Source organism: Numida meleagris, chromosome 11 (assembly GCF_002078875.1).
Source record: "Numida meleagris isolate 19003 breed g44 Domestic line chromosome 11, NumMel1.0, whole genome shotgun sequence".
Lineage (NCBI taxonomy): Eukaryota > Metazoa > Chordata > Aves > Galliformes > Numididae > Numida > Numida meleagris.
In genome coordinates, this window is record NC_034419.1 from 9,746,556 (window position 1) to 9,770,113 (window position 23,558).

The 23,558-nt window shown below is 44.4% G+C and overlaps 1 protein-coding gene across 7 annotated transcripts in view; it reads left to right on the plus strand.

The window, feature by feature from the left end:
• Positions 1-23,558, plus strand: part of CHCHD6 (coiled-coil-helix-coiled-coil-helix domain containing 6) — a 102,040-nt gene that overhangs the window by 64,940 nt on the left and 13,542 nt on the right. For 5 of the 7 annotated variants that reach the window (XM_021409966.1, XM_021409971.1, XM_021409968.1 and 2 more), the window contains one exon: positions 5,065-5,200. In XM_021409966.1, the coding sequence (XP_021265641.1) occupies positions 5,065-5,200 (136 nt within the window). Of the gene's footprint in view, positions 1-5,064; positions 5,201-16,061; positions 16,162-19,763; positions 22,205-23,558 lie in introns of all 7 variants that reach the window. The other 2 variants (XR_002442655.1, XM_021409969.1) reach the window with 2 other exon arrangements.

Below are 23,558 nucleotides of genomic sequence, written 5' to 3' on the forward strand. Positions count from 1 at the left end.
ATGACTCTTCCCTCTTTCATTCAAGCCATGTTATCAAGCTGACATGCAGGGTCAGGGAATCCCATAGGCTGTAGTGAGGCCATGGTGTTTGCTTTGTGACAGCACAGCATCCTACATCCTGTGATGGAAGTTCGCTTTCTTGGCTGTTTGTTCTGTGCTGATGAGTTTGTTATATGTGAATGAAATGCTTCAATTGTGTTTAATTTTCTGCGGTAAATGTCAAGGATGCAGTAATGAGAGAGGATGGAACCTTTCTGTACGCTGTGTGTTGCATCTGTCTGGAGTTATTTTCCTGACACGTTAAAGAGGAGCCATCAGAGCCAACTGCTACCCAAGGGAGAATGCAGTTTTACAGGTCAGTTAACCACTTAGCGGTTTGGTGCATGTACAGTGCAGCACACCACATTTATGTGACCAAACATTGCTGAGCTTAGTCTGAAATACATCTGGTGTACCCTGGATATACAGCCACGTTAACCAGCTATTTGACACGTCTCCGATTCCTTTCCGACACACAAACTGCTGCTGCGTGCCATGGGCTTCGCTCTCCGTGCAGCCCGTGCACCTCACTGCTGACCTCTGAGGCACTGTAGTTACGGTGGTGACTGTCGTGGTTGCTCAGGTTAGCTCAGACACTGGTTGCAGTCAAACAGCGCAGCAGAAAGTAGCTAATCTGGTTACTGGGTTTTGCAGCCCACAGGAAATTCGAGGTTGCCACGCCATTTAAGCGGCTTCTGTATTGGAGTAAGCTATTCTCAAGTTGGCTTGTACAGGAAATCCTGGGTGTCTTTGGTTTTTGCTTTGAGTAGACGTATCTAAATGTCTAGGTTTAGATACCTTCAGTCTCTGTCTGAAGTTTTTTCTCAGCTTGAATGGTTTCCCAGAGTAAAAGGTAAAAAGAGAATCTTGCCTCTAATTCCATCTGGAATTGCTGTTCTACCCAGTAAAGCCAAGTGACGGTGTGGTACTCGCTGTGGATTTTGGACTAGTTTAAGGAGCTGTCAAGTCCTAAAGCACTCAAGTTGTATCTCCGCTTGGCTAGTCTGATTTTTCATGAGGGTGGAAATAGTAGCAAATACATACACATCTTCCAACTTTCCCCTGCTTTCCAATACTGAGCCCATAATTCTCCTTCCAAAAAGGGAAGCTGTCAGCAGGAGCGAGCTGGTAGCCATCGTGCTATGCTTGAAACCTGCCTGTGGGATCCATATACTGATGATACTGCCTTAAATCGGTTCTTGAAATAAGTTGGTGTGTTTGTCTTTGAGAGCCGTGTGGCTCCTTGATTAATTGATGGGCATTTAGAGCAGCACTTTACTCACTATTGCAGCACTCACGATGGAAATTCTTGAAGAACCTTGCTTTAACCTCCCAGATGCTCAGCACTTCTTCATGGGGTTTATATCCACATAGAAGTGAATTTGCCAAGACAAATGAATGCAGTTATTGACTGGAGCAGCCGTTACCTGCCGCTGTTGAACAGTTAGGAGAGGGTTAAGAAGAAAACCTCTTCTGAGCCACTAGATTGGCCCTGACTAAGATGAATGTCTAATTCACTCCCAGCGTCCTTACTGCTGCCAGTAATAAAAAGCTTGCTTCACATATTCACCCCACTGCAGACGTTTCTCTTAAATTAAATATCAAGAGGACATATAATAGCACGATTCCACACCAAGCCAATATTATCAGATTGATGTCAGCAGTGATAATAGAAGAAGGATAAGTTGATGAGATTTCATTTGTTAAATAAAGTAAAGGGAATACTCGGTGATAGAGAGGATTTGGTAACTCTCGGTGTATCAAAATGCAGCAAGATCGCACTCGTTCCATCTTACCTCAAGGGATAGCGGAGTGAAGGATGCCCTTTGCTTCATTTTAAGAAAACCTATCCCTTCTTTTCCAGACAAAGACCTGATTTAGATCCTTCCATGGGAAGGGGAGAGGAAGATCTGAAATCATGGTTTTTATGTATACGTAGCCTTCTATCCCATTGCGCGGCAGAGAAGCTGAGGATTTTCCCCACTGTGACTGGGGAGGCACTGCTAATGAGTTTTATTTCTAGATTAATCCTTTTCTTCCCCACCTATAATCTTTTCTCCTTCCCTCTTCCTCGATCATTTATTATTGTTTTAATCTTTCATATTTTGTATGTGCTGCATTTACGTCCGGGGTATTGTCAGAGCTCAACTCCTGCAGTTCCTTGTCTGTGGGTATTTTCCTAGCCCTCCCACCCAGACCTTTTCCTTTCCCTTTTTTTTTAGCTGCTGTAAATGAGCCTCCTGCATCTGTTTTCATAATAGCAGTAGCAATTGCAATGCGTTTTATTTTAGACAGAGGCTAATTGCCTACCTTTCTTGGTGGTAGCATATTATGCTTAAAACTGTGACCCATTTTAGAAGAAAGGTCAAAGCTTACTATTCTTCTGCTCTTTCTGTATTCAAACCTCATCCCTTCTCCACCATGTTCTTTCCCCTTTGTTGTTTAAAACCCTCCAGCAATGATGCATTTACCAAGAGCAGTGTCCAGGAGATGATTTTTTTTTTTCTGAAGGTTAGATACTGCCCATAGCCTTGAGCTGGGCTGAGGTTGAAGGGAGATAGCTGACAAAGCTCTCCCTCCATTGGAATTCAGTGTACCATTGCCCTCAGCCAAGGTGTGCTCCATCAGATGTTGATGCCTTGCACGCTCCTGGACTGTGCAGGATGTGCTTCCTTGTGCTGGGCTCCTGTTTCTTGCCTCTTTGTTTCGCAGGTCACACAGCATGGTGGGCCACAGGGACAGCCCTCTCCTGAGCAGCACTGGCTTCCCACTCTGAAGTGAGATGTCATTCTCTGTAGGATTTAGCTGGTTTGGTTGAATTTCCAGTTGGTTTGTGAATGCACTCATAAATGGATTTGCGGGATTTGTATTGATAATTACATCAGCTGACTTAGTGCTACATTGATTAGATTCTCTAAATCTCTTTTGAGAAGGTGGTACAATTGATGCATAGCTAGAGTTTCTCCACGATACCTGTGTCGTGCTGTTTGGTTCCGACGAATTCACACCGCTCTGTGACATGCTCTGCCTCTTCCCTCCCCCAGCTCTCTGCTTGAAAATTACAAAATGCCCTTCAGTTTAACATGGCTAAGTTGAAAAAACTAATTTAAAAAGTCTTAACTTCTTCAATGAATTGAGGGATTTGATGGTATTTCCTGACCTGGTATTGTTTGGTATCATTTCCACAGTCTCACTGATTTGATTAGAGTGATATTGAAGTTAGTGACAAAGCAAAATGCCAATATTATGAGTTTTTGAAGCCCTCTCTAGTTTCTTTTCTATTCCAAAATTTGAAGTTTTTTTTGAATATGGATTTTCAGAGGCTTTGAGGGTGATTTGCTACGGAACATAGAAATTACTAATGCATGCTAGCCTCTGGGGACTGCATGTGAAACAAGTTTCTTCTAAAAGCTTTAGGGTTAGATAAGAGGTGGAAAAAAGTCTGTGTAGCATTTTGGTGGCTTTCTGATCCAAATGCATCAGTGTTTCAGAGTGTGGCTGTCACACTGTTGCTGATAAATTCTTAGAATCATAGAATCCTTAGAGTTGGAAGGGACTTTTAAAGGCCATCTAGCCCAGCTCCCCTGCAATGAACAGGAACAAGCACAGCTATATCAGGGCCTGATCCAGCCTCGCCTTGAAAGTCTCCAGGGATGGGGCATCAACCACATCATTGTGCAACCTGTTCTAGTGCACGTTCATGTACACCGTAGAGTATGACTGAGGTATTGTTTGGAGTATGTCTCAGCCAAGCTGTTTTGAGGAAGCAATGGTTTTACTGATACAGATGATTTCTTTTTCCTTCTTCTGTCCTTTCTGCTTGCCTTCCTGAGTACCTTACAAAAATGAGGGTGATTTGGGAATTCCTATCTGTGGCCTCCAAAAAAAACTTTTAGATGATCTTGCTTCAGGACGTAATGTTTCTTAGAAATCTCTTTCACTTGGGAGAATGAAAGATGTCCAGGAATAGGTCGTATTTTCTTCCTACCCAATTGGGAAACCCTATTGCTGAATGAGTGGAAATGAATGTAGCACAGTATGGTATTTGTGCCTGCCCGTGACATGAGGTGCTTTGGAAAGGGGTGTGTTTGATCTTTAAGCACAGATCTCTTTAAGCACGTTGAGGCAGAGAATGCAAGGAATTCAGTGGATTTATGATTTAGAAGGCAGTGTCTTAGCGCTACTACTCCTAAGCACATGTTCTCTGCGGAAATGTACCGTGGCAATTGTGCTGCAAATTCCTGCCATTTGTGTCTGCCTGTCTGTGCAGCTGATGAAACTGCTGTTACTGTGCTTGTGCCACTGTGGCTCAGATTGTCTTACAATGACCTTCCCTTTATTGGTATTGTTGCTGAAGATGTGCCATATGTATGCATGCACATGATAGTCTAAGAACATAGTCCATAATTGTTCCTGAGTAGCTGTCAATGCCACTTATGGGATATGAGTACTAATTGCTTCAGAAATACAAAGAAACAGATACCTGGTCTTGCTATTATTCCCTGTTTTTTTTTAAGTTACTAGGAGAACTACACTACATGCAACCATGCTGGATTTTTGGGGAAATATTTAAGTAGATGAGAATTCAGTAGGTCAGGGTAGCTCATTCAATGAGTCCATTCAGTTCCTAGTTAGCCTATTATAGATCTGGTGCAGGCCCAGGCAGAATTCCTGACTTCTGCCAAAGATTTCCATTGTGACTTGAGGAAATCACTGAACCTCTTGGAATTGATTTTTCTTAACTGCAGAGGAGACACGGTATTTTATCTATGAGTAAAACAGCCTCCCACACTGACCTAGTAAGAATACTTTCCATCTTTCTGCTTAGTACTCTGGATTTTTCAGCTGGGAGACATCGCTGGTCATTTAACCCACTTTGGTGACTGCTGCTTTTACTGGTTTCTTTTATTTTTTTTAGGGCTAGGTGACTCCAACACAAGATTAGTGTGTGTGCTGCTAGTCAAGTGGTAGTCAGCGGCTGGAAACTCACCTTTGCACATCTTTCTGTTCTTGTTTTGCCCACAGGAGGAGGAACACTGATCCTGTCTGTGCAAGTCTGCAGTCTGAAATTCTGAAGTGCTACCAAGAAAACCAACGTGAAGTGCTCAAATGCTCGGAGCTGGCTAAGGAGTATCAGCGCTGTGTTAGTGCGGCTCAGAAGGTAATAAAAGCTTCCCTGTTATACTTGCTGGCTTTGCTGACTTGTTCTGCATAGTGTTTTCTGCTGGGAAATGTCTCTGAGATCTGTGGTATCTTTCAGTCAGGTTAGGATGTTCATAGGAGACAAGTTTTCCTCAGGATACACTTGCCCATTCACATTGATCCAGTGTTTCCCAGTCTCACTGTGGTATGTCCCAGCTTCCTTCCCATCAGTGCTCCTGTGGTGCTGAGCCGCCACCAAAACAGTAGTGTGGATACTCCTAGGCTTCAAAGTCAGTCACAATGGTCTTGCCACGTTTCAGCTTCTTGGATGCTGTCTTCTGCATATGGTAGGTACACCTATTTTGCCAATGTTAGCAATGTTTCGAATGTGTTCTAAACATCCCTGTGTCTATTATGGGACCTCACAATTATCAGTCTTGCTTCTTTTCATGACTGCATGAGGAAAACTTGGTAAGTGGCAAAGCTGCTGCCTCTTGAGGGACCTGCATGCTCCTAAAAGCTGTTTGTGTTGTGCAGAGGTCCAGCAAGCCGTTATGGCTCTGCCTTCAGAGATGCAGAGCATTCCTAGCTTCTGTTGATGCCTTAGGACAGTGACTGCCGAGCACCTTGGAAAAATCTGTGACTTTGAAAACAGGTGAAGGAGAAAAGAAAAAGGAAGCATTTGGATGTTACAACTAGGATATGATCTTGGGAAACGTGTGTGATAAGACATAAGGTGATGTCTGGAGCATAAAAGATGCTGTTGCCCACGTGAGAATTCAGTGGGTCGGATGTCCCTCAAGGGCAGACTTCATTTTTGGTTATAAAATAAAATCTCTAAAGGGTCTCAAGACTATAGTAGGGTGGGTTTGCGGAGGGGATGGAGCCTTCTGGGAATAGAAAACTGAGACTCCTCTCTTGGGATTATTAATGTGAAGGCGGAGGGTGGGGGGAGGTGGAGATCGCGTAGAAGCAGTCCTTCTCTGTCGCATTAGCATTGTGAGGGGAAGCTGTATGCCTGATTTAAGTATAACATGAAACAAGCTGCCAGCCGGCTCCCAGAAGAAGCCCGACAGAAGGAGATGGGAAAATTGTCAGGATATATTAGACCAAATGTTGTTGCTAGTCCTGGTGGAATTTTTTCCTTCCTGTTTACAAAGAAGGTCTTTGTATGTCTGCAAATCAGCAAGGTTAAAGCTGCCAGGGAAAGGGCTTTTCTCTGATATCTTTAAAGTCCCCAGCTCCCAAAACATGTGGTTTCTTTTTCTTTCCTAGCTCTAAAGTGAAGCAGTGCCTTTGCTGTTGCACAATCTATGCCCTCTGCTGCTGTGCGCAGAGCACTGGCGCATCCGCTGCCAGCCTCTGTTACCTGATGCTTCCTCCTTGCCTCCTGTAAATCGGGCTCGTAGCCTTTTTGGTGGAGTATATCTTTAGCAAATGCATTTACCAATACATCTTTATTGCATGCAGTGCGGGCGGAATGTGATTACCAAAGAAGACAGATTGCATTAAACTTCAGCATATTTGCAAGCTGCGGCTCCAAGCCGCCTGAGAAAGGGGCTGGGACGCTGCCAGCCCTGAGCCCCAGCCCGGCATTATTAAAGAGTAAATTGGAAGCTAAATGGCTGGTAACAGCAGAGGGCAGTGAAAGATCCTATTAACTTGGTGCTTGCTTAGATTTGTGTAGTGTGGGTTTTTTTTTATTTTTTTGGTATGTTTTCTTTATAAACCAAAAAACTTGGAGGTGGTCTTAGTTTCCAGAGTGTTCAGAGAATTTTTTCCCCCACTCTTTCGGAAAGTTCCCGGAAGAATCAGTGCGTGGGACATGAACTTGCTGTGGACGATGACATCTCCTTGCTATGCTTTGAGAAGGGGCAAGAGACATAGAGGCACAGGGAGCTGAACCTTGCAGCTGGATGCAGGCACAAGAGGGTCCTGCAAGTGCAAATCCAAATAAGGTGTGTGCAAGGCAGAACATCTCCTGTAGCTTCCTTTATCCCAGGACAGCTCAAGCCCTAACAATTTGCCCCAGTGCTCTTACCACGTCCTCTGACTCCTGCGATATACATGTAGCCATCACAAGCTGTTGTGCTTTTTCCTGGACTCCCTCCTCCCTTTCCTACTTAAGCTGTTATTTTTCTTTAAGTTTAAATTAGCATCTTCTACCAAATGGCTTTCTGTCTCACGCATTCCTCATTTGGGTTGGAGGAATGTGGGAAAGAGGGGTCAGAATCTCTTGCTTTCTTGGTTATTTTTTTCTCTTAAACAGAATTTGTTTGCTATTATAGAAGGATGTTGTAATCAAAGCTGGATGTGGGACTTCAGCTTGCTTGCACGCTGGTGATTTGTTCTTCTGCTTTTTACTAAAGATTTTATAAGGCTTGGTGAATATTCTTTAATGAAGCATCTGGTTCTCTGCAAGTTCTTTTTGATGGCTGGTAAAATGTCTCCAAGGCATGGATACATTAGACTCAGAGAAAGCAAGCTCTAGATTTCTAGACTGAAAATTACAACTTATAGTGGATGACTGTAATTCCTTGCATCTTCCCCCTTACGGTGTTGCTTTGAGACCATTCCTTTGGGCACCCCTTTCCCTTTGCCTGTTGCTGTGCACGTTTCTCATCCAGGAGGTGAGATGCAATCTCAATTACTCCTGCCCCACAGAAATATATCAGGTAGTAATTTCTGAAATTTGGAAATTTATTTTCTGCTCTCCTTTCCTGTGCAGGCCCTCTTTGCTGGAACAGGTTACTGTACTGCATGGTAGAGGTGTAATTGTTGTTACCTCTCTTGTATGTTTTATGGTCATCAGGGCTTCTTTTGTAGTCAGGGAAGAGAAACAGGCACTGCAAGAGCATGGTGCATCACATCCTATAACAGTCCTCTAAAGGAGGTCAGTGGAATTGCCATTTATAAGTGACTAATTCTGCTTAGGCACACTGAAGCCATCAACTCTGAACTTAGTGCCTGTAGTTGGATGCTACTGGAGTGATCCTCTTCTGCTTGCAGCTGGTCTGCTTTCAGCCTGCCCTACCTAACACTTACTAGCTTTGCTGTTCATTTGTTCTGAATGTTAAGTTTTGCTTGTGTTCTCATGGGCTCTGGGTTGCTCGCCGCAACCTGAGCTTTGCTTGTGTCAAAGCCCTCTGACATCAGAGCATGTTGCTGTAATGCCTCCTGTTTAATTTAGGAGTGTTTTATCTTTTCTGGTGGTTTGTTTTTGTGGCTCTGTAGAACTTCGGCTGCAGCATAAGAATCGCTGGTTTTAAATCTAATAAAAGCTGGGATAATGGGACAGCTGTGGGAGGGGCAGTTCCCATTGTGTCTTTTAAAATTGCCTGTAGTTTATTGACCGCAAGTTTCACCAAGAGCTACTGCTGCCGTTAGATAATGAGAATTGAAAATTGCTGCTGCTGTTTCCCCGAGGTTTTATCTCGTGCCAATGAGAGGAGGGTGTGGAAGGATAAGGAGAGTGGGTAGTGGAAATCTGTGCAATTTCTTCTTTTGGACCCAGATAGAAAGAAAAAACAAATGATTTTTTTGGAAGTGTAGGTCCTGTTGCTGAACTGATTTCCTGCCTTGCAAATGTGCACTCACGTGCAAGTTTTGTTGGGATCTTTCTGACCCCTTCTGCTTCCTCTATGTCCTGTTCACACCAGTGGGCGAATCTGAGTTTCCATGGAGTTTGAGTTGGTTAATCTGTTATGTAACTGGTGGTTATGCAAGGGAGTCTCCGGCTAGCTGCCACCTAAAAAATGTGACCTCTGGTAACCATGTATTAACATATTTGAGATTTTGAACAGTGCTGCTTCTTACAATTGTGTGCAAAGAAAATACCCGCTGCACCCCTGTTCTTCCGAGCATTCTCTTAATGTCTCTAGGTGCTTATCTTTCACAGAGGGACCGAGGTGACGTTTTTGTGCTCTAGCTGCTGGCCAAACCAAGTTATGAAGAGCTGCATACTCAGACACATGTATTCCCTTGTCAATAGGAAGTGTATACACAGAGCTAGGAGCCATTCATAATTCTGTGCCTCTTCTCTCTGTTCTACATCCAGCTTCTCACGAGTCTGCTATTCATAACAGACAAAAGTAAGCCTATTTCTATCAAGGCTTTAGGGCTTGTCTGCATAAGGAAATTACAATGCAATAAACTGGTGAGTGAGTTTATTGTATAGCAACTTCTCTGTATTTGAACGTACTCGGTTTGTAATGGAAGCGCAGGGAAAATTCACCCTCATTTGCTGTGAGTCACTCTGCTATGCAAACAAGCCTCGGCAAAGCACTGACTAGATTCCAGCAGACGTAGATGTCTAACATAACCTTGAGTCTACTACATTCTCCTTTACCCTTGACAGTCATAAAAAAAAATGTGGCCAATTTACTGCTCCTACTTTTCCGAGTGATCCCCGTGAAAGCCCATTTCCCATTCAATGCACTCAGCAAAGCGTTGCAACTCTGCCTGAAGTTTACTTCTGATCTGAGTGGTGACCTCCATTACTATTGCTGAGAAGATGTAGCTGATGGTCATGCAGTGTCCCTTCCTGGTGGAACAGCTTTGCTTAAGCATTTGGGTCCTGCAAGAGCCTGGGCTACTGTAAGCTGTTGTTTCCACAACCTGAATCTTTCTGCCAAATCTAATCAGCTCCAGGAGACGTGGGATGCCATGGGCTGCATTGCGGGTAGCTCAAATCATCTTTAGCTTCTTGTTGTAGAATTGTTTCCGTCCTGATAGACCAGAATGCTTTATAGATTGGTTGACATGCCTATTGGGGTTGAGACCAGCTGGGAGTTTCTGTGACTGGGGGAACTGTAGCCAGGTACAGCGACTTGAGAAATGCCAGGGATCTGCTTCCCTCACTGACTCTGCAGATGTAAATCTGAGCAACTGAAGCCTTGCAGAGAAGATATATCAGGAGGCATGCTACTTGAAATACAGTGTATCTAACTTGGAAGGCTTTAGGGTTGTTTGAGCCTTCTGAAATTCAGCTTTGTGGTTTGAGATAAATCTGTGTATATGGTATCTGGAGCGTGATATCCTGTCCATACCCTCAGCCAGGTGTGTGCCTGCCCTGCCATTCGTCCCTCTGCCCTTGTTCAAAGCAAACGTATCTGTAAAGTGTGTTTCTTGCTTTCTCTGTAAAGTCAATTCTTTTTTTTAATCTTTCCCTCTTCCAACCTTTATTTGTCCAAATGCTGTGGTGATAACGCTATCGGAGGAGTTTATGACTCAATAAATGGTCCCCACAAGGGAATCAGTGGAGAGGCCGCAAACTGCAGGCAGCTGCTGTTTATTTAGTCGTAAACGCAGAGGAGAGCAGCACTGGATTCATTGTACCCAACCATCTCCTGACCTGTTATTTGCAAAGGTGAAAATGATCCATATTTTGCTCCTATTTATAAAGAATGGAAACAGTTATTGTTTGGGTATTTTTTTTTAAGGTGGCAATTCTTGGTTCCGTTGGGTCTTTGGTCCTTGCACAACATTTGATTCCCAAGAGTTCATCAGCGGATAAACTAAAAATACAGAGCTGCCTGCAAGGACATAAAGTGCCGTCTTAATATATGAGGCATGTCCCAGAGTAAAATGCTGGCCTACTTAAAATGGAAATGGCTGCTGCATATACCCGGTATTCATGAAACTGGAGGCGTAAGTTCTTTATTTGCTCTGTATCTCAGCACTTCACAAAGCCCTGATGTTCCCCACAGCCTGGCAAATCGTCAGCACTTATTAACCCAGCTACCTTTCTGTCTCTCTGCAGTTTGTGGTCCATGTATTACGTAAAGCCCTAACATAGTACGTTCTGGAATTTCCCATTTGAAAAGAAAACAAGAGCCTAAATACGCTTAAAACTTTTTTTTACTCAACTTGCTGTGCATCAAGACTTCTCTTCCAGGGAGACTTAGCCCATGGCCTGCGTATTCCTTGGCTCTCAAGTTCTTGCAGCCATTCCCTAGTCTGGAAGGAAGGCTTCCTGCTGCATTTCTCTTCTCCAAAACAATCTGCTGTCTAAGAGCCTAACTCACAGTCAATGTGTGTTTATTTTTGGCTTTCTATTTTTGGCTTGTTGGGATTTTTTTTTACATTGTTACAGTGAGGCAGATTTGCCTTTGGGTCTAATTTCTCGCTTAATGACTCTAATCTCAGATATACTTAAAGGTAAAATTAGTCTAAACGTGCATATTTTACAGATCATTTTGAAGGAAACATTGTTAAAAGAGGGAAAGAAATCAACTTCTGAAGTTGGACCGCATGGCATTTTGTTACATTTAAAATGCGGCCTGTGCTACAGCTCCTTTTGATTTAAAACTTGGTTTGCCTGAACCTGTTTAAAAGCAGCCTGAAAAATCTTCAGTAATAAAAGTGTTGGACGAGCTAACCAGTCAGGAGCGAGAAGTCATAGCTGACTTTGTGATGTGGTCTTGGAGTGGGTGGATCTGAAAAGGTTCATTTGAAGTTGGGTATCAAAATTTCAAGTAAAATCGGGCCAAGCACTATCAGAAAAGGAATGTGTTCCTCTGATATATTGTTCTGTCTTTTGAAATTATTTCTTTAAACTGATGAGACCTACGTGGATATACTTTATCTAGCAAGTCTCCTGAAGTCTGTGCTCTCTGTGTGGTGTGTTAGGCAATGTTTTTCCAAGAACTGTAGCTTGCTTGCAGCCAGGTTTATCTACTATGGGAAATAGTTGCTTGGGGGTGAGAGTGTGTTGTGATACATCATGCTGCTTTAATGCCAGATTTTTTCACGAAAGATTTGTAGCACAGTGTTGGCAAGTTGAAAGTGGAAATTCTTACTCAGATTAATTCTGGGAGACTGATGACCAAGCAGTCCTGGACAGAAGGCAGCTGATTTCCAATTTTTAACCTACGTGTTTTGCTGCTGAAGTTAGATTGAAACAGATCCACAAAAATTGCTGTCGATAGCAACTGCTGGTTAGAAGCACGAGGTCAGTGGTCAAATGCCTTCTGACTCCCAAGAAGTTCCACAATAGCCTTGACTTCCATAACTTCGGTGCTAATGTTAGATCCATTCTCTGTCAACTTGGCTATAACTTGGGAAATTGTATCTGGGATGCCAAAGTCCTCATGACAAACCGGGGAAACTAAAGATTTGTTATGCTTGTTGTTGGTCTTGGTCTATGCAGGATGGCTTCCTGCTGCAAGCGCTCTGTCGTTTTCACACACCATCCATCAGCTGTTTTATTAGCAGGTCTTGCAGCTGAATACCTTGAGGACTAAGAGGATTTAATGCCTTCACCACTCAGTTGAATCTGTCTGTAGATGGCATGTATGGGGTTATTCTTGTGGCACTGGTCCTAATCAAGTGGAAGAATTGCTACCAGGCAAGCAAGGCCGCTCCACCTCGCCCTTCTTTGCAGTGCCACGGGGAGCTTGGGAAGCTGATGAACTGCACACGAGCCCTTGTATTAGTAGGAAACCAGTCTGTTTTTCATCAAACCCGCAGCACACTGGAGGAGAAGGCTTGGGGAAGTTAACCTGATGCTGCTTGCTTGGTATGTTCCATTCACAGGCCATCTCTATACAAAACTAAGGAGAATTCATATTACAAAATCTAAATTTTGTGGGGACAGTTCTTTTGGAACCAGGCTTGCATGAACTGTAGTTCATCCCTTTATGATGCTGTCCTGCCCAACAGGCCTCCATACCTGGAGGTATTTTGTGTTTTCTGTTCGGAGGCCTCTGTAGGAGCCCTTAAGAGCTGGTGAAAGGCTCTTAAAGACCACCCTCAGCATTCACAGAAGCTGTCCAGACAACCAACACCTGTTACAATTAGAATTTGTTCCCTTTGTAATATGAGGGAAGGAGATAGTGTAGTCCTGCCTTAGTCCAGTGTTGCAACGTTCTGTGTGAAGTTGTTTCTGAAGTTGGAAATGTGTGCTGCTCTGCTGTGGTAAGCCTGAAAGTATCCAGAAATGCAGACTAAATTATTCTGACAGTGTGTTCGCTCTTTGTCCCTGCTGAATGCCTGTTTGTCCTGCGTAAGTGGATTTCGGGATCAGCCAACCTCCAGCTCTGAATTAGTCTAATAAGGTATGGTGGGGAGGGTGTAAAGGTCATTTTGTAAGCAGCTGGCTCCCTGCATATATTAGGGGGAATGATTCTTAAAATAATGCTATTGGAAAGCTGTTGATTTAACTTTTCAAATACCTGTGGTCTGTAAAATCTCAGCTCTTCTCCCTCTGTCCTTGAAGCTCTTTGCTTGCCCTCTGCCTGCTTATCTCTGTCGTTTCCTATTACCTCTACCCATCTGCCTCTGCTTTCTCTCCCACTCAGTTTATCAGTCCACGTTTGCTGCCCACAAGGACTGGGCTTATTTTTCTGAGCAGATCATCTGTTGGGTTACTTCACTGAGCAGTGTAACAGAAAGATAAGGGTTACTTGGTTCAGTCTGTTAGTAAAAGCGTTATTGCATTGTTCCTTTATGGGGGGACTGGGAGCTCTGAACATCCACTCCATCTGCAGTCTTTGTGTGTGCTGCAGGTACCTAGTTCCCTTCTTAGAATGAATTGAATGTTGGTTAAAGAAGATCATGGCGTTTCTGTTTTAAGTCTTGAACAGGTTAGAGTGCGCACAGTGATCATTCCAGCTTTCTCTCTGCAGACTGTTTCAATCCTTACCTGCTCTAAATGTTTCATGTAGAAATGGAGAATCATTTTCTTTGTTTACTTGTTCTCTAGATTCCTCTTTGAATTTGCCAGCGAGGGTGATTCCAAGCATTGTGGTGGTTGTTACAGGGTGGGCATGTTCCTCCAGGCCATATTAGCAGGAGCAGATGAAAGCTTTTGTCTTAAGTAGTGCTAGAGGTGGCCTGTTTAGGATTATCATCCTTTTAACAAGCTCCATTATATTTCTGGGCCCTAGGTTTCTGGCAGTACCATTTGACTTCCTGCGATAACAATTGTGCATCATCTCTTAGTACCAAGCCTAAGTGCGTTCAAGAGCATCCTGAGGCTCAAAAATTCTTCTCAAGTCTTCTTAGAGAAGTGCACAACTGCTGAAAAATGCATTGGATGCAGTGATTCAGATGGATTCTACCCAGCTGTGTGCAGCAGGAGCTGCTATGATGAAGGCACTGTGACAGGGCTGGGGTGCACTAGAGGAGTTTTCATGGAGAGCTTGTACTGTGCCAGTGGCCACCATAATACTCTGCAAAGCCAAGCTCACAGCGTTTGGATGGGCTCCAAATTGACCTCTGTGGAGCAGAAACAGGTCTGTTGCTGAGGATGGACCAGGTGTAATGTTCCTATAAATTCCTCTTTTTGTAGCCTTTACCAAAGGTCTCCTGCACTTAGAGGTACTGTTTTGTTCAAAAGAATAAGCACTTTAGAAGCTGTTGGATGAGAACCTCAGATTCTGTTCCAGCTTGTGCCATTGTGAGGATTGTGTGCACGCAAAGCTATGGCATGAACTTGAGATCTCAAGTTCCTTGTTTCATGCAGTGTCGAATTTGTGCCGATTGGGAGATGAACGAGAGGGATCTCGGGCTGCCTGAGACAGTTCCTACTGCTTTATTTTGCTGAGCCCTGACACTTGCTGCAACAGAGCCCCATAAAATCAGGGAATTCTCTCCCGTCGTGTAGGTGTGTTAGCAGCTTTCTTGCACTGATGGATTAAAGCCAGGCTGTGTTCAGTAAATGTGGATAAATAATAAAAGGTGAGATTGTGTGCAGTGATCCCAGGTCTCCTTTCTCCAGCTGCCACCTTCTGCCTGTTTGCTGGGAATCTTTGCACGGGCAAACGGCTTTGCTTGAGAGCACAGGCTATGCGCTATTTCTGACACAGCCAAAGGTGGCTGATGCAAAGCCAAAGGAGAGCTTCTCTCCCAGGGACTGAAATGTCAACAAAGATGTTCTGCATTACAGGGCCCTGACTTGCTTTTGTATAAAAACCGAGCAGATGTTGGAAGGTCAGGAGCTTTGCTGTATACAGAGCAGCCCCTGGAGAGCAGGGCAGAGCTTGTTCAAGTGTCGCAGATAACGTTCTGGGTTTAATGTGCCAGCACTTCCCTGTGATGTATGGCTGGTTGGCTGTTCCCCTGCAGCCCTGTCTGGGTTTTTATCCTGACTAAGGGAACAGCACTCACATAACCGTGCTGTGTGTTGGTGAGCGTGGTTCCTGTCCCGCTCTCCGCTTGTTCTGATCCTGCTGGCAGGTTGCAGTGGTATTCCTCAGAGGCACAGTGGCTCTGAAGTAATAAGTTCCTGTATATCTTGTGAAAGCAGGCAATTAGGTGGAGGAGAGGGACCCCAGTGGTGCTTGTGCAGAGGGCATCGTATCGACTCACCCTTTATTATTATTTAGTCCCAGAGCAACTTGACTTTGACTTGAGAATCTAGAGGAACCCAAGTGACCTCAGTTCTGCTGTTTGTGAAGCAGCTTATTTCTGCTTCTGAACTGGCTTGCCTAAACATTTAGGGGCTGACTTGTGCTTACCGCTGTGATCAGCTTTGTCGGAGGGGCTAAGCAAGGGTAGCACTGTAGCACAAGAGGAGAGGGAGCAACCTTGATTTCTGGGAGTTGTCCTTTGGAAAAAACCTTCTCTATCCACATAATAATTTCCTTGTTCACTTTTGAGAGATGGAAGCCTTATCCTTTAATACATTTTCCCTCTTTTTTTTTTTTTTTAGGATAAGATAAAAGATACTGTATTGAGTGTCAGCAACCTGGAAAATTGCTGATGGGTTTAAAGTGATCTTGCTCCCTGCACCCCTTTCTGTGCTGTCCAGTCAAATGGGATGTGCAGGCTCTGGACCAGATCCTAGCTGGCCTGAGCACCTTCTGCAGCTCACCAGGACCTATGCTTAGTCGTTAGCTTCTTGCTATGTTAACTTGCTTTTGCTGCTGTGTTTTGAGGCAGGGCAGCAGTCGAGATGGGGCAAGAGGAATGGTGAGTCCAAGGACCGGCACAACAGATGACAGTGTGTGAAATAGCTGAAGATTTGTCAGCACTCAGGTGGGTGCTCAGGGTGGTCGCAAGCTGTGACCTGAGTGACTGTCATGTCCAGCAGTCATGATTCAGAACTTGATGACGGGGTCAATGACACTTGACCACGTCTTTCAGTCCCTGCTGGTCTCACTCATCCATCTAGCACTAAGCATGCTTTGGCATGACTGGCAGGAGCTTATTCCAAGGCTTAATGGGAGTGGGGAGCGGTAGATGTGGAGGGCCACAATTGAGGAATTGGTTGTGTTAGCAGGTCTGTATGTGGGCTTTGGGCAGTATGACAGGGGATCGGGTTTATGAAGTTTTCTCAGCTCCTGTCAGTACAATGCTAGGCTTTGAAGCATGGTTTCCTCTGAGCTTTGTTTTCCCACAAAAACTTCAGGCATGATCCATCAAGGAGTGTGAAATATATTTAAAATCCCTCTGCTGCCTTTTTCTCACAGTCAGCGGGGCTGTGCTTTCTTCTCTGGCGTGGAGTTGTTTGCTGTTGAGAATAAGCAGTCTCTTTTCTTGTGATTCCTTACCTCTCTTCGGGACGTGATGCCATCAAGAAAGCCAGCTGTTCCGATCTGAGAGTCTGCCTCTTCCTTCATGCTCTCTTGTTGATTGTGTTGAATCAAGGGATGTTTGCAGTAATACAGAGAAAAAGGGGGATGTGAAGAAATGTAGAGTGAGATCACACAGCAGAAGTATATAAGGAGGGATTTGTATCCTGCCCCAGTTCACAGTGGCTGTATCTGGAACCAGATTTTCTAGAATAATAGCAATCCCTTCCTAGAAGCTTGAATCTTGGATCCAAATTCTTGCTTCAGTAAGTTGTGGGATCTCAGAGATCCCATGTGGAGAAGAGAGCAAACAGAGCACCTGGGGAGACCTGACAGCAAGGCCCATCTGCTCCTGCTGGGAAGATGGTGGCTTTGATAGGTGTTATAGAAAAAATACTTTAAAGGAGCAGAAATGCAGGAGATAATCCCTGGATGACAGCTGTAGCAGAAGGACAAGGTACAAAATATTCTTGTAAATCCTGCAAATTGGAGTTCTGACTCTTAATATCTTGAACTGTTGTCTCCAATCTTTGTCAGTGTGGTCTTTTTTCCTGTGATTCAGGTTCGTGGCATCCCTGTTCAGCCAAGAAAACTGCCAGGCTGTGCTCTGACTTTGGCTCCAGCTGTTCAGTGCAAAAAGCTTTCACTGCTGCTATGAAAAGCTTTTCTTAAGGGACAACATTAAAGCAGGAGTGTTGTGGTGCTTGAAGGTTGAAGTAGGCATCCTCCCTTGAGAAGTGTCTTCCAAATCACAGCAGTCTGGTGCACTGTCGTGGATAAAAGGCCGTAGGGATTGTCCATTAATCTGTAGCTGTCTGTAATTAATCTCTCCAGTAATGTTGAATCGGACTGATGTTGGAACCCACCAGCCAGGTATGTACAGGAATTTCCTCAGTGGCTCTGAACTTCTCTGTGAGGCTCTAGGCTGTAACTTTGCATCTGGGTCCTATCTGCTCTTCTTCACCATCCTTGGCTCTTGCTCCATCTTTGTTCTTCATTTGCTCTCTCTGTTGATACATTCCTTGGCTTTATCGGTATTGGTTTGTACTTGAGCAGAGTGCCTGGTTGCACTTCCATCCTGGCAGCAGGGTGGTTAAGATGCCATACTGCATGCCTCACCCTGGTCAAGCTTGTGTTCTTCCTGGTGCTTGCCTTAGAAACAGCAACAAGGGTTTCTTGATCTTGGCACAAATTTTGCAAGTGCTTCTAAAGTCTCGACAGACTTCTGTCATTGCTTGTTGCAGAGCTGTAAGAACATGTCCTGATTTCTCACTTGGGACTTACTGTTTGCAAGTTCACTTTTAGGTATGCACTTGATTTTGATTTTTGTAATATTTCCTGGGGAGAATATTGGAATATTGTCTTTAAAAACACAAGAAATTTACCATTCCTGTTGGTCAGGATCTAGAGCAGTGCGTCATGCAGGAACCCGTTTGGACCTCAAGCCGTAGGATCAAGTGCTGTGTAGCACTGCCGAGTTACTTTCTGTGTGGCATTTTCAGATGTTTTGTTCTGCAGTGTGCTGAGTTCAGCTCTGATAGGAATGCCACGCTAGCACTGGGATGGCTGTTCGTTAGTTCAGGGCAGTGCATAGCAAATGTCTGAGCTGTAGGCATGGGTAAACTGTTCTAGGGCTCCTCTGTGACATTAAGCAACTGAAATTCAAACTGTGGGTATTTTACATGTACTCTGAGCTGGGTCTCTCTTGTGAGTCCTGTGGATGATATCTTCCTCACTACCTAGTGTGAGCAGTTATGGCCACCTGTAGAGTTCTTCTTTTAGAATGTACAGGAAAGCTAGACATATGCTGTTGCCTATTTTTGCTGCTGCTGCCTCCTCCTCCTGTCTCTTCCTTTACTCACCTCTCTCTAAAGTTTGGGCTCAGATTTTTCCTTTCCCTCTGTCTTTTTTTTTTTACCTGCTTCCCTCCAGTGTCTCTGCACTCTCTCCTCTCCTCTCTCCCATCCCCTTTGTTTGCATTTCCTTCATTTTGGAGTCGGTATTGAAGCTGACACCAGGCCGCCTGTTCCCTGCGGCACTGAACCGGCGGTTTGGGAAGAGGAGGCTGCACTTCCCTCAAGGGGGCAAGGCAGAGTTCACTATCTGTCTTATTTAAAATATGCATCTTAACGTGGCTGATCAGAGGAGCAGAGAAGTCACTGGGCTCTGAGTACTGGAAGCTTGTAAAGACAGAGAGGAATCCTCTGCATCCCCTGTGCCCCTCGCTGAACATGGAAGCAGCTCGGTGCAGGGGAGGTTGACTCAGGAAACATGGGTGAGTTTGAGAGACTCGCAGTCAAAGGAAGAAGATCTGCGTGCTTGTGTAAGCATCACACCTTCTTTTTCTGCTTCAACTTTCTCATCCTGTCAGATTTATGCACTTATTTTTAACCTTGGAGGATTCCGAAGTACGTTACCAAACTATCCATCAACCTTGCAGGATGCTGTTTGCCTTGGGCAAATGAAAGATTGATCACTGATCATCATGCTCTTATGGTGAGGAGACAAGCTGGGGTATCCCTGCTCCATGTTGTTATCACAACCACTGTCATGGCAAGATACAAGAGATGGATTTGCTGGTTTTGCAGAACGAGTAGCAACTCTACTAAAGGCAAGCCATGTGCCCAGATGGTTTATCACCTAAATGGTTCTGCTGTGCAGCCCTAGGCAATGCTGTGACGTGGTTACCTAAAGGACAAAATAGAAAACGTGTGCTTAACAGTTCAGCAGCTCCCAACAGCAGGTTAGGATTGGAAGTGAGAGGTAGCCTATTGAATTAAAGTTGCAGTTGTAATTTTTGTTTTGTCTAAATGTACGTAGTTTGGCAGAATAGCAGGGTCCTGGCTCTTGTAAAAATGTCAGGGTCCTTCAGGACCATGGGAAGGTCAAGACCCCTTCTGGAAATCTGCTGTCAGCCTTGTTACTTCCTGGGTCACAGTCTACTTTGGTTTACTTGTGATTGTTCAAGTGGTCAAATTTGGTCTGCCTAGCTGAGAGTGTTCAAGGTAATATCAGCAAGAAGTGTGGGAAAGGCTGCAAGCTCATCCTTTTCGTGTTCTCTTCTAGTATCATTGACTGGTGAGGAGCCTAACCCATTGGAGGAGATACCTGACAGCATCAGGACTCAATACCAGTGATTGTCAGCTGGAGAAATATGGTGACTGTGCTTAGAATAAGTTAATAATAGGTCTACTTTAGACTCTGCTCTGGAGAGAGAAGAAACACACAGATTGAGGAGGCTACTTCACAGTTCTCCGGAACTGCTCAGATAAAACTGGAGTAACAAACCCTTTTGATTGGAGGCAGAAAGTCCTCCTGTAGCATCTCAGCACTTGTTTTGTCTGAATTCCCTTCTACTTAAAGTAGTAGTTCAGACTCTGCAGTTGGAGACTGGTTTACATTAGCGAAATGATATGCGTGAACGAAAGAAGAATTGACTGCTGGGGTGGATGGATTTGGCCTTCTGTTCTGAGTCTGCCTTTTTTCCCAAGGATCCGTGTTTCTTGGATTCCGACGAGGTGTGTTCAGTTGCTGTCCCTGTAACAGTTTGCTCAGTATTTGTGGAAGAGGTTGTGCATTTGAAGTGGGTGGGGAATGGAAACAAGAGTTGGCACCGTGCAGCTGATTTCTCCTCTGCAGTGCTACATATTCAGTTGTCATATTCTCCTCTCCTTTCTGAAAGTTTTTGGTTTCATGTCTTAAAATAGCTAGCAGAGAAAGAGGGCTCATTGCCTACCAGGATAGGCCTCCCCCAGCCGTGCTCTTTCAGCTCCTTCCACTCCTTCCTGCCCTGGAGATGGCTGTGCTGGAGCTGTGAGCCCCTTGCATGCGTCTGCCTGTGTCCCCTGTCCGCACATGCAGTACTGTGTACACCACACTGCAAGCCTGATTTGGCACTGTTCTTCCTCTTAGACGTGTTCTAAGAGGAAGGCTAGCTCTTAGAGCAGCTCTAGGCTGCTCTTTACACACTGTTAGTTTTTCTGAAAAATGACACACCTCCACATTCTTTCTAGGGCAGGTTCTGCACATGGGGGAGCTCTGGTCACAAAATTGCCTGAACTTGTGCTCTAAGGTTGCCACAGTTGCTGCACCCATGGAGGCTGTGCCAGAGCTGGGAGAACTCCTTGGGAAAGCAAACAAGCCGCTACAGTTCTGGCATGTGACCTTGCTTGGGCTACAGTAAGAAAGCGGCTCCAAAAAAGCAGCAGGAAGGGTTTGCCCAAAGTGGCTTTCGTGTGTAAGTTATTAAGGATTTGACCCTGGCTCTCTAGATGTAAGAGGCTGCATTAGCTCCCTACTTCATCTCTTGCCAAGTCTGAAAATCCAAGTACTTACCAGGAGCTGTTGCTTGCATGACCTTCATGCATGAAACAGTTTCTCTTTTAAAATGTTTTTTCCCCTTTATCAGTTATTCATTGAAGAGTCTCTGCATCTGTAGAATTTTGAAGGGTAGCTATTATTTTACCATTTTAATTTTCCCAGCTGTTCAAATAATTGTTTTAACCTCTCAGTGCCTGGGAAATGCTTTCTGCATTCCTGTTTGCTCTGCACTGTATTTCTTTGGCTTCACGTTTTAAACTACTAAAACTAAATTTTCCCCCGGTCCAGGTGGTCATCCCATGTCTTCCTCCTCTACAGCTTTAATGGTACGTTGGTCTGAACGAGACCCTGGGAGTAAGGAGCTCACAACCGTCCTCTTTGTGGTACTGGCTCAGATTTCATCACCTTGGATTTCATTTTTGATTTCTTTCTTTTCCAATAAATGTTGCTTTTCTTAAGCGCATCTTTAAAGGCTTTGCCACAGGGACAGAGGTAGAATTTGAAAATTGAGTAGCAGTGGTGTGGCATCTTGAATGCATTGCTATAGTTTCTCTTGCATGCGTTTTTCACGTGTTCTGAAAGTTCCAAAAGGTGATTTATAATTTATCAAACTAAGCATAAAACATCTGACTGCGAAACCTATCAATCTGATCCCATCTCTTTCTAGCCCTTTAATTAGGGAAGCCCTGCTGAAAAATGTACCCATCAACTACTGAGAAATGGTGCGTTCCTGGACCCTTGGTATAAATCTTCAGTTATCCAGGTGCCAAAATGCTGTCAGAACTGACAGATCTTAGAAAATACACCCACAGGCAGAACATTATCCATTATACTAGCACTGAGCAGTGGGCAGTAAGGAAAAATCAGCAGAGGATGTGTCTTTATCAACTTTAATTGGCTTTTCCCGTTGATAAAAATCAGGGTACCCAGCAAGGAGGAGAACCTATCTAGCAGTTTGATCTTTCCATCCCCGAGCTGAAGGGAGCAGTCCATCTCCACTGACGTGTGATGTGGACTTGTCTCAGCGCGGCTCCTAGCAGCACAGCAGTCTGCAACCTATGGAGAAGGCTGCCAGCCTGTCTTCGGTGAGCCACCGTGCTTAAACAAGCGTGAAGAATGAATTACTCTGGATAAGTTGGGTTTCATCTGTGCTCTTGTCGCTTGAAATGCACTTGGAGAGAACCAAAGTTAGTTCAACTTTTCTGCAGTTCTTGGTCTGTAGGAACTCCTGGATTACAACTAGCTGGGCTCTGAATTGAAGGACCTGGGTGGTGGATGTTGTGGTACGAGCAGGAGACGGTGGAGAAAGGGAGCAGCGACTTTGCGAGAGCTACTGGATATGACCCACGTAGAGGTTTGGGGAATACAGCAAGCTTCTGCTGGGTCATTTAGCGCTGCAGGTTTATCTGTGGCTTTGCATCACAGTCAGAGGAGTCAGCAGCTGCCTGGGTTTCTCCTGGGAAGGCTGTTCCGCAGCCTTGCTGCAGCATCTTCCATTTTCTGAACCATTTAAATGTTTTAGTTTTTTCTTGGCGCTGCTTACATCTATTGCTATTAGATTTATAAAAGTTTTATTAGAGTAAATAATACAGTGAAGATGATTGCAAATCTATTACTACACTAGTCTTTATCTAGCTGATTAATGAGAATGACTCATTTCTTTATTTATCATCCATTTGGCAGTGTGTAGCGCTTCTCTTGCTAAATTCTGCGGAGTTTCTCAACATGGCTTTATTTTAAGTTTCTATTCTGCTAAACCAAACTCATCTGTCCTATCCTATTTCCATAAATAATGGAACGCAGAAGTAAATCCATTTGAAAAAGAGACTTTACTAAGTGTACTTTATGGCGGAAATGAAACTTTCGCAATCCTTGATGGTCATAAAAGCCTGACTGTAAGGCCGTCACAGAGCTGCAATCAAAGAAATATCAGCATAACCTTTTATTTTAAAAGGTTTTTGAACACAAATTACGAATGTTCATTATTTAAACAAATGAAGGAACAGTCCAGCATCCAAGGCTTGCTGCGTGGAAAGCCTTGCTTCCGCAGGACTGTCATCTTCTGGAAGTGCCACCTGGTGGGGGTGGGGCTGGGCAGAGGGGATATGGATCTGCAGCCTCAGGCAGCTCTGTTCTGGTTTGCTCCATGCGTGCCCATGGCTGTGCTGGCCTCTTGCCTGGCTGAATGCACTGCCTGGCACAGCAGGGTCCCTGCTGGGTTCAGTTCTAGAGCCTGCCGCTGTGCAGGCTGTAAGAATATGATGGACCTTATGGAAAAAATAGCATTGATTGTGTGTCTTCTTTTTTTTTCCCCTTTCTTTTCTTAGCCGTATGATAAGCAGCTACATAGTGACTTCTTGTGTTCAGAAGGTTTCTTTAGAAACTTGAAGCAAGTGGGAGGGAAGGTTAACAAAGTCCATTCTGTTCTTCTGATTCAAGCTGCCTTTTCACAAGCCCAGCCCGTCAAGTGTGTTGTCACTGTTCTTTGCAGGGGAAGGCTGAAGCTTTAAAAGACTTCTGGAGAATATATACAAACCCGTG